This window comes from Nelumbo nucifera, chromosome 1 (genome assembly GCF_055504915.1).
Source record: "Nelumbo nucifera cultivar China Antique chromosome 1, China Antique-T2T, whole genome shotgun sequence".
In the NCBI taxonomy this organism is placed as follows: Eukaryota; Viridiplantae; Streptophyta; class Magnoliopsida; order Proteales; family Nelumbonaceae; genus Nelumbo; species Nelumbo nucifera.
Window position 1 is genome coordinate 138543667 of NC_142649.1, and position 11933 is coordinate 138555599.

At 38.2% G+C, this 11933-nt stretch overlaps 1 protein-coding gene across 1 annotated transcript; it reads left to right on the forward strand.

Moving 5' to 3' along the window:
• The first annotated feature begins 356 nt into the window (after positions 1-356).
• Positions 357-1835, forward strand: LOC104612235 (uncharacterized). Its single transcript, XM_010279585.2, has 2 exons — positions 357-799; positions 929-1835. The coding sequence occupies exons 1-2, from the start codon at positions 518-520 to the stop codon at positions 1616-1618; spliced, it is 972 nt and encodes a 323-aa protein (XP_010277887.1). The 5' UTR covers positions 357-517; the 3' UTR covers positions 1619-1835.
• The last annotated feature ends 10098 nt before the right edge of the window (positions 1836-11933 follow it).

Genomic DNA, 11933 nt, shown 5'->3' on the forward strand with positions numbered 1-11933 from the left:
GATTATTTTGAATGAACTGTAAGCCTATGTACTTCCGAATTTTGATGGTGCGCGTTGCAAGTAATCATCACAGTTATCACAGGCAGTCTGTGCATCACAGTATCAGCAAATGAAAGTCAAGGTACAAGTTTCCCATACCAAAAAAAAAATGAAATACTAAATAGGCAAATAATAGACGGCAAGCGAAACGGCATCCGTTAACGGAGTTCTTACCCAATCACGGGCTGCTAGGGCGCTGCCCGCCCTGTCGGTAGTGACACGTACCAATGTCTGGAGTGGACTAGGATGGTTACGGGAAATTGGGGCAGATGAAATAGAAACGGATATATTTCGGTTGTGGACTAACGGGGCAGATCAGACGAAACGCCATCAGAAACGCCATCATCTCTCTCCCTCCAGTCGTCTCTCTTCGCTTCCACTTCCAGCAGTTCAGATGATACCTCACAAAAGACCTAAAAACCCCGAACCTCAAAAACCCTAAGGGACTGGAACTATAGAACCCGTAACCAGAGAAATAATGAAGGCAACGGCCAAGAACAAGTTTCTTCTCTGCTTTCGACCGGCCGCCATGGACGACGATGCCGCCTTGAAACCGGATGGTGGGCTTCAGAGCTCTGAAGGTCTGGCTTTCGCATACATCTCTGTGACAGAGAAAGGTGATTTGATGATTCCCGCCATCTTATCTCCTCTCTGCGCCAAGGCTTCAGCGAAAGAAGAAAGCCTCGATCGTCCTCGACGGAAAATCGCTAACCGGGCCTTCTCACGGATCGTTAAAGCTGTACTTTTCGAGACGTTATTGGTTAGTGCCTTCAGAAAACGAACTTCCTTTTTCTCAGTTTCAGATCAAACCTTTCACCTTTGCGATTATTACGAGTGTGATTACGATCATAAAAATGATTCTTTTTTTTTTTCCTTTTTATCTTATCAGTTTCCACAGAAGAAGGTTCATAACGGGAAAGTTCCGCAAGATCCATATCGTTCGGATGGTAGCGTTTCAGAGAAAGATGAGAAGCTTTCGAACGCAAGGAATGAAAAATCGGTATTGGCAGGTTCACGTCGGAAACCTTGGCCTGACGTTGATCGGAAAATTAATTCGGGAGGTCCTTCCTCCTTTTCTTCCCTTCCATTTTCGTCTTCCGCTTTGATATCTTCGTCCTCGAGTTCTTCAACTTCGTGTTCTTCGTCAACGTCTTCCTGTTGGCCGATACCTGACCCGAAGAAATCGACCCGGTCGAGTTCGTTCGAGCCAAAGGAGAAAAACCGGGTCGTCCAGTCGAAACAGATCGATTTCCAACAATTTCCTGGAAAAACTACAAGAGCAGAACCGACTACTAGATATAGCAGTACTTATAGCTCTGGACTGTATTTGCTCCTCATCAGCCTCTTCTTCATGGTCTTCTGGGGTCGGCTATGCGCGATACTCCTTACGTCCACGTGGCTTTACCTGGTGCCTCGTTGGCGTTCTGACAACGACGAAGTCCAAACCCAACCGAAAAATGCGATGTCGACGAAGTGGTCACCGGAGCTTGATTCAAAGGAATACAAGAAGAAAGTAATCATGGAGGGTCTGTTGGAAAGAAACCACCACCACCGCGTTTGGAGTTTTCACGGGCAATAAATTTTGGCGTGAAAATTCCTTTGGTGTCGGATTTATACGTTGTCTCTGTGTTTTGTAAGTTTTTGTATTTAAAAGCCATTAACAACTTCTTTTAATTTTCTTGTTTTTCTCTTTTTGTTCCCAGAGAAATGAAAGTTATACAAGCAACAGTTTACTCGGATTATAGTACAAAGAAATTAAGAATACAATACAGAAACCTTGTTTTTTGAGTGATTCATTATTTCATTCATGACAACAACGCAATCTCCTCGAGCTATGCATGGTCTTTTGTTCAGTTTGAATTTTCTCATCAATTTACTGTTTGCTTCTGGTGACTCTATCTGTTAGCCATTGGTGACAAATTTGAATATTAATGACCCCTTTTCTTTCGGTAGGGCTGTGACCAGTGGTTGGTCATTAAAAGGAGAGAGAGAAGAGAGAGTTTGGCCTAAAAAATGAAAAGTGCGCTTTTACTATAATAATGCACGCGCACTGGGTCATGGATTTAGTGTCCAAAAGCTCGAACTATGGTGATGTTAATCATGAAGATGATAATGCTTAATTTGGGTTCAGCTTTTGATTTAATTGCTCATGGTGAATGAAAGATTTAGAGCAAAGTACTAGCTTTTAGGAAGCAAGATATGCTTCACTGCTTCCTTTCCCTGTACGTAGATGATTTGCTTTTCAGTGATGAAACGTGCTTTGGCTGCATCTGCCTCTTACTTGGCGATGAAGAACTCCCTTTTGGGTTTCTTTATTAATTTGATAATGCTTGTTGAGCATTGAAAAATAATTTTGTTTGTTGTGATTCCTAAGGCCTTAAATTATATCTTAATCCACACTGCTTCTTTCCAAATATTTTCTGAAATCTGCACTAAATGATTCAAGTAAATTATTATATTATAAAACTTTGTGCTTAACTTTTATATAAGGAATAAAAATAATAATATTATAATCTACTTTTTATTAGTTTAGGAATGAAATCAAAAGATGTGGTCTGCAAGATGTTCAAATATGAAAGCATTAATTAGGTAAATAAAATGCCTTTAATGCTTTCTTTATTGAATAGGATGGATACTGTTTCTGAAAACATCATTAGTATCTGCATTTAAAATTGGAAGCTCAATTTTTTACGATTTTTCTTTGAGTACTCAGGTGAGTTGCCATGTGGACAGTGGTGGGTTAGTCCTCAAATGTACCTCGTGAAGCTCGTCCAATGCTCGTGAATTTAAGATTCATGAGATGCCATCTATTTTGGATAGAGTTACTTTTTGATGGTTAGATTAAAAAAAAGCCAAATGGGATTATCTTATTCAGTCTTGTGACTCAAAGAAGATTTATAGACGGATAGAAGAAAGGAGAGAACTTTATGTGTTGTGCTTTACTGCATAAAATAAAAGGAGAAAGGGACGTGCTGAACAATAACTAACATAAGGGTTGGATTTCTTTTTGCATGAATATGTTTGGTTCCTTGCATTTTCTGGGAAAATCAAAATTATCTTCCCTACATCCCATCATTGCCGTTTTCAGGAACCAATTATGAGTTATAACATTTACTTTTTCTTTGTTGTTTTGTTCTTGTCTTCTGGTCAAGTGTCCATTTACCAAAACCCTTTTCTTCAACTTTATTTATTGAAGCTAATTATTTGGAATAAATTTGGAGTCCATTCATATTTAGAGCCAGGTGCATGAAGAGTTAGGGGTGCAGATCAAAAAATGATTTTGATGAAAGTAATAAGAAATGATTTAAGTTTATAATATGTTGATGAGATTTAAACAGAATAATAAAATGGTGAAACAGGATTCATGTATCAGACTTCATATATAATTGAAACAAGGCTTAGATGATGTTAATGATCCATCCCATTATATTTATGTTCAAGTGATAAAGCTTGGCTTTTAAAAAAGAAGTATTAAAATTTGATAATAGATATGGCGCTAAACAGAATGGAATGATGAAACAGGATATATTTATAGAGCAGACAATAATGATCCTTAATTACCAAAATATATATGTTTAAAGTAGTATATAAGTAGCACAGTCTTGAGATGCTTGAGACTGGACCCATGCATGATGGATGATCGATCGTGGTCAGGGCGGTCCAAGCACCAGTCTGCAAATTTTATCAGTGAAGGCTGATTGTTTCATAAATGTACAAAATAATTGGCTTTGAAGATGTGAGCTCAATTGGTTGTTTTTTACTCTTTAAGCAGCGTCAGCGTCAGATTATAAATGTATACATACATACATACATCTGTATGTAGCCATTAGATTAATCCTCCGTTAGATATGTACCAGAGCTGCAAACCTTTCAGGTCCATACAACTCAGACTTGGATTGGACCGGAAATGTGAGTATATTTTGTCTTACATATTTAATAATGAACCCATCAAATTTTGACATATATATATAGCCACATTTGTCAACTGGATGGTATATGGCACTAGACTAACCATTTAGTCGTCCGAAAGAAGTGCATAGAAGCTGAAGCCTTTTCTCTCTCTGCAGTACAAGACTGGATTATGGATATTCTTCTCCAGAGTTTGCACTAGACTACTGAAGGAGCATCCAATGCTACAATATTCGCTCGAGAACAGAATGAGGCAGACCTAGTAGTCCTTTCCCACAGTTAAAACAAAATACCAAACAAGAAACGACAAAATAGTTTAACACAAGATAAATAGAGGTCGGAGGTCCCAGCAAATCCAATGCGCATCCCAACTCTTCACAAGCTAGCTAAGCTACGTCCCATATAGATTTCCCAGTGATTCTGATATATACATATATGTAATCTTGATTCTGCTCTATTCGCTGTTGAGTGTCCAAACACAAATTGCAGATTTCATGCACCAATTAATGCTTCATTAAAATAAGATAGATAATAATTACACCGACCAAAATAAATAAAAGAAAAGAAAGGATAGCAACCTTTTTACTTCAATTGAAGCATATTAGTAAATGCTTAAAATGACTTATTTGTAACTTAAAGGTTATAGAGCTTCGTTGTTGACTTGTTGACAGGTCCGAATGTCCAACCAACGATAACTCTACCCACACGTTTATCCACATGAGATCGCAACAGTAGATGGAGAACATCTCACGCCCTTCCTTACATGGTTTTATTCTCGTCTAATTCTACGGAATTCAAAGTCCTCTCAGAAAATGGAATCCGGATACTTGTCGAATTTGTCTCCCCATATAAGCCGATATTCGAATTTGTCTCCCCATATAAGCCGATATTCGGTTAATTGAAAATTTGTCTCCCCAGATTCAAACACTAATAGTGTTCACTCTCAAATCAGTATGGATCTTCAACCAGTTCAGAAATGGATCAAGCTTCCTACTGGAGTCATTAAAATTAATACAGATGGGGCGTGGAGTGCTTCTCGCTCGGCTTTTGGAATTGTTATCAGATATCACAATGGCTATTTCATATTGGGTAGATGTGCTCTCCTCCATTGTTCTTCCCCGACAGAAGCTGAAGCCTTAACAATTTTGGAAGGTCTGAAGTGTGCCATTGCAATGGACCTTGTGGCTCTCATCATTGAAAGTGATGTAAAATACATCATCGGCATGCTCTTTTCGGATGCAAACCCTCCCTGGAGATTACATAATACTATTCTAGAATGTAGGCATCTTGCTTCTGGCTTTGTATCAACCAGTTTTATTCATACATCTCGATATTATAATCGCTTAGCCCACGGGCTAACAAATCATACTGTCAAATACAATCATGCTATGCCTTGGTCGACTCCTCCAGATTTCATCATGTCTATATTTCTAGATGGGATGTAACCTATTGTTTTGAAATAATTTTTTGCCTCTCTAGGCTTCAAAAAAATCAGTCCTCATCTGTTTGGTGCGCAACATTAAAATGGGTATGGGCCCTTTGATCCTTTATTATTGGTTGGGTCCAACCGTCCAAGATTTTGAGACCAGACATATTGGACCTAATAAATTCGTTCTCCATATAGATTTTCTACGATGTATGCAAAGTGGATAATGTGCTCACGTGCTTCATCTCACGTCCATTCCTATCAGCAATTATATCATATGAGAGGTGATTGTACTGATCATGTTTTATTGAATGAAATGGCATTGCCTTAGGGCCTCAACCTTTTTCGCTACCGGAGATCATGGTTTTGAAAACCGGACAAGATGATCAGACTGTTGACCGAAGAATAAGCAACTACTTTCATTTTGTCCTAAAACCGTTTCTAAGCTAAAAAATTGTTGAATCGGTCAATAATTCGTTGATCTGGCCAATCGAAGACCCATTGACCCAATCAAACAACAGGTTTTAGTATTTTTTTGTTTTAATTATTTTTTTTTAATTTTTTAATTTTTTAAATTAGAATAGACTATTCGTTTCGAATTAAACGGTCAAATTGTTTGACCTGAAAACCAATGGCCAAAAGAGTTTCGTGTCCAGTCCAATTTTTAAAACTTTGCCGGAGACCATGTCTTAAAGCCAGTTAACGATGGTTCTGCCTAATAAATTCCACTATATTAGTCTTATTTGTTGTCACCTAAGGAGATTGGCTTTGGTCAGGGCAAGCCAGTGTGAAGTCCCAACAGCCTCTTATAACTTTGCATCAAGAATATCTCTCCATAAAATAAAATACATAAGTGGGGAGATATTCTTGGTTTTCAAAAGTTACATCACTAATGAAATCCTAAGTATTTGCGAGTTGTAACTAAACCAGATATCCTATTCAATTTCTTTATCTGTGCCCTATAGAACACTTCAGCCACACATCTTACAACATGAGAGGAAGGCGAGTAGAGTGTGGGCAAGAAATCCAGGGCCCGTCTGGCATATCTTTCCGTACAGTCTTTCAGCTGTTTACAAGCCAGATAAACCGATTTTCGGTCTATTCCTGTTTGATTCGTGGAAGATCTAACCGTCAAAAGTTGAAGCGCCAAAAAGACGTGAGAAGCCCATTTTGGGCTGATTTCAGGAAGCTCTAAATGAAGCTTTTTGCGTCTTTGCGTTTTATTCTAGCGCGGAAAGACACTAAAAGATGTGATACTACCAAACTATGTTCGGGCTGCTCAGATCTTCATGAAAAAGCTCAATGCGTCTTTTGACTGTCAGAACTACTAGAAGATCTTCCCAAAAAGACATGCCAAATGGGCCCCCAATTTGATTTATAACCATGTCTACTATCATGACAAAGCAATTGGATTGGGGGGGTCATCTTGAGAAGAGCCCGTTTGACGCATCTTTTCGTGTAGTCTTTCAGTTATTTACAAGCCGGGTAAACCGATTTTCGGTCTATTCCTGTTTGCTTCGTGGAAGATCTAGCCACCAAAAGCCGGAATGCCAAAAAGACGCAAAAAGCCCATTTTGGGCTGATTTTGAGAAATTCCAAATAAAGTTTTTCACGTCTTTCATGTTTTATTGTCTCATGGAAAGACACGGAAAGACGTGATACTGCCAAACTAACATCAGGCTACTCAAATCTTAATGTAAAAGCTCAATGCGTCTTTTGATTATCAAAACTACCAAAAGATTTTCCAAAAAGGACACGAAAAACGGTTGCTATAGGCGACACCGTATAATTAGAATATGGCATAGATGATGATGATGATGATGGTGGTGGTGGTGGTGGTGGTGGTGATGATGATATTATGGGGGCGGGGTATTTACATTAAAGAATATATTACAAGTGGGAATTTCTAGACCATAGGGGGGCATGGCTCCCCTGGGCCCCATGGCTCTGCCCCTAAATATATGGCTAGCCCTCTTGAGAATAAGACTTAGTTGATTGTAACCAATGATCTAAAATGCTGTTGTTTCCAAATTCAAATTAGAAAAGCATTTTGGATCTTTTAATGATAAATCAAATGCAATATAGTTTCTTAAGGTTAAAGAGAAAACCTAACTGAGAAACTTTCTAGACTTACCCAAAAGCCCAATCTAACCCAAAGACTAAACCTAATTTATTCCCCTGTCAATTAGAACTTTTGAGACTTCACATTTAGTGGGTCTCAAATAAACTACACGTAAAGCCGACCCCATATAGTTGGAATAAGGCATAAATGATGATAATGATGACATATGGTTACCCTATCTTGTGGTGGTATCATTAGCTAATTAATGTAGACATTACATATTTGTGAGTAATTATACATTTCGGCCTCAAATGATCACCATCTATTCTTTATTGTCATCACGCTAACAGTCTAACACTCCAAAAAAAACCTGTAATTCAATTATTGGATAAAGAGATCCATTATGTATCTCTTTGAAGACAAAATGGGGAAAACCCCAGCACTCAGAAAAAAGGGAGAATGAGGAACATTCATTGGACTAGTGCATGCCTAATGTTTGGAATAAGAGAGGGTGAAGCTTTAGTTGGAAGTCCACATCAATGAACCAATCAGTTTGTAGAATATTGATATAAGATCCCCTATTTTGGCACCCTAGTCTAAAATCCTCCTTTTGTGTGAAAGTGTGGAGGGTTGAGGGCCAACCATCTCGGACTCTTAAGAGGGTTGGATGAACATTATTAATTTGCATTAACATGCTAAAAAGAAAGGAATGAATAATTCGAGTGGATTGTTCTTTCATTTAAGTTGCAAGCTTCTATTACTCGGAGTTGGAGGATCTGTTTTGCCTTCTTTTATTATTACATTATTACTACTGAAATGCAACACGCACATTAATTATTATAAAAAAAACATATACTACTTTGCTGTGCTTGTTATGAAGTTAATACACCATAAATAAATAGTCAACGAATGTAACCCAATAAAAAAAAATAGTGAAGATAGGTACGTAGATGCTTAATTTGTTCCATCTGTAAACTAGAAGTTGGTTGTGATTGAATTCCACATGTTTGTCAGTCAGGTCCATCTTTTGACTTGGTCAATGAACTGTTGATCCAAACAATTGAACTGCTGTATCGTTCAACCTAATGAATTGTTTTCAGGTCATTTCATTTTTTTTTCATTCGGACCGAAGAGTTAAGCTGCTGACCCGGAAACCAATGACAAAAGCGGTTTCATTTCCATGTCAATATTTTCAAACCCTTGCATAACTAAAAGAAGCTAAGCTAGAATGTGGGTAGGGAATTATGGGACTAAACTCACAAAAGGAATCATTAATTTCAGGGCCTTGGTGGCACGAGTATTGCCACACAGAGATTGGTCACCCAATTCTGCCCTTTGCGAACAATCTAGGGCTACGCACACGTCCAAAATGCATACTCAAAAGCGAAAAATGCGAGGATCATTATTTCAATTGTTGTATATGATTACATGTAGTGCCCGTTTGGAAGGATTGGACTCAATATTTAGTTAAAGCTGCTTCACTTGCTTTGAGGTGCTTCGGATAAATTAAAGCACACTGTCCAATAAATGATTGACTGAATATCCAATTTGATTTGAGCTTTTCAAATTTTTTAACATAACTTCGCTGTTGGCATAGGGCTCACCTGGGATAATCAACTGGTCAGGGTCCGATTTTTCAGGTTGAACGGTCTGATCGTTTAAACTGAACAGTTGGTCTGTTTTAATAAAAATAATTATAAAAAATAAAAAATAGTCAAAACTGTTGAATAGTCCGAATCAGCAGTTTGTTGACCAAATTAATGTCTTTTAGCAAAAACTAATTTTGGGAAAAAATAGAATCAATTACCTGACCAGTTCCCAATTTTTCCAATTTGATCGTCTAATCCGGTCCGATTTTAAAAACCAAGCCTGAGATATAAAGCTGAAATCCACCGAGCTTCAACCCTCCCAACGAACACATAGTTTGCACATGCAGGAGACGTAAGGACATTCCCTTTTTTTTTTTTTGATGAAAGACCTCCATTTCTAATTAAGATAATAAGCCAACCTTGAGTTATTTAGTAATATGACAACTAGGCAGAATCATTTGAACCGTATGGCTATTGAAATTATACGAACCATTATTTTTCAATAAATTGTCTGGTCCGAAAGAAAAACTCAAAATTGTGAAAAAGAGAAAACGCAAGACAATTGTTTTATTTATTCTTGATTGGTGTGTGATGATATATATGAACTTACAAAAGAAAAACATTGAAAAATAAAGGCTGTGCTTGCTTGCATTGTAAATCTGACCAGATACAAATTTTGTATCTGGTTCAGTTTTGCATTCATTTGTTTGCAATTATGATTTGACCCTTATATGATACAAAATTTATATTTTTTGTCTCATTTGCACTCTGATAGTACAAAATTTTCACCACCTTCCTACTTCAATTCTCTTTGATATAAAGTGACCACATAGAATCACTTCACTTTGCTTCCTATTTTACTTTTTACATCCATTCATTTACACTAGTGCAAATTTACACTACAAACAAATTGAGACAAAGGCTCAGTTTGGAAGGAGTACAAATACAAATATGTACAGTACAAATAAATATAAAATAATACAAAATACATGATTTTGTACTCTACATATTTGCATTTGTACTCCTTCCAAACTGAACCAAAAGAGCACTTTTTTGGAAGATTTTTTGCATTAAAAAAAAAGATTTTGTGGTTGGGATACTATGAAAAGAACCTTAAGGCTTAAGCTATAGTAATGTTACTAGTTGTTTTTGTCATCTTTCAGATTCAAGCTTGAGATTAGGCCCGATAAACCATACGACTTTGAATCATCAACTTTAAGCTTGTAACCTTCGTCTCTCACTCCCTCTCTCTCCCCTTGACGTCAGCTGATAATCTTTGCATTTCTCCTTCCGTGTTGTCGACCCTGTTCTCCATCGCGGACGACCTTGTGCTTGGCATCTTGGCTCTAATACCAACTTGTTAGGTAACTACCTAACTCAGGGACTTTTTGAGGAAGCCTGCCTCCTGACGAGAGAGAGAGAGTGAATTCCCAAAATCAATACCTCCTCTTTTGGCTTCCTTTCCTTATTTATAACACTTCTGTTATAATTCTATTATATCAGCCTCTCCACTTTAATTTGTTCTAATGGTTGGTTGTCAGTTACATTACTTAAAGGCTGGCGTGGCCTTTTCTTGTACACTTGTCCCTCTATTCCCTTTATTTGTGTCTTAACATTCTCCATTCTCTCCTTGCCTCTATCCACAACTTTCTACAGTTCCCCTTCACAATCACTCACTGCCCTTCCCTCTCCCCACCCTCATCTAGTTCCTTAACCTAGGCTCCATAGGGCTCAGTGGGATGTAGCTACCACCTTACCCTGTTCCTTCTTACCTACCTTGATCTTTCTTACCCTCTCTGTTTCCTGCATTTACCTTTCCTGTTGAGCCATCTATAGTAAGATTCTCTTCAGACTTTTTACAGTGCCCTTTTTCACGTGTGCGACTAATTTATTCCAAGAATGTCTTTAAAAGGTAAAGAAGTTATTACCTTTTTTGATCCTACACAACCACATGAAGACTTTGAAACCTTCTTCTCACATGCAGTCAACGTGGAGGATAGAGATCAACCTCTCACCGTCGAGCCATTAGAGGAAGGAGTACAACTCATAAACTTGACATTAAAGGGGCATATCTTCCCACGCCAACAAGTTTCAGTAGAGGTTTTGGCTACACATGTTCGAAGTCTGTGGAAAACAGAAACTATTAAGGTAAGGTTCCTTGAAGGAGGAAATTTAGAACTCAGTTTTCAAAATCAGAATGATGGGCAAACAACCTTAGAAGGAGGACCTTGGTTTTATCTCTCTAGCTGGATACTTCTGGAAGAGTGGAGCGATTCCATTACAGGCCTAGTGAACAAAGCCACATGATTCCCAAAGCCACGGTGGAAGAAAACCGAATATGTTTTCTTGCAAGTGTAGCTGGTGCCAATATTCTAAACCAAGACGCAACCCCTATTGGCCACCTAATTAGAGGTTTCTATGTTCGTAAGAAGATCATTATCAACTTGAGAAAACCATTATACACAAGCCGCTTTATCTTTTATTGTGGAAAGCCAGTTTGGTTATGATTCTATTATGAACAATTGCCATGGTTTTGTATAAATTGTGGACTCATTCGCACTATTGATCACCCAGGAGAATGGCTTCGGGTAGAGTTCAAACCAGAAAAATAACTTAATATTCCAATGTACTTGTCAACCAAGCCAAACAACAGTGGTACTTGCAAAATCCGCCACAGCGAGCAAGGTTCTGATGAGGATTTAGAAGACAGATTTGGGGGCCGGAAAAGACACTGCATTGACCCATCAGGGGATCTCCTCGCCCTGGTCTCTAGCAACTCGCCAGCATCAACGCAACAGAATCCCGACAAGTTCTCCTCCTCGCAAGCTTCTGCTTCACGTTGAACATCTGGCGCCCATGCAATTCCATGCATGAAGCATGCAGAACATTTGGAAAGCCCACGAACGCC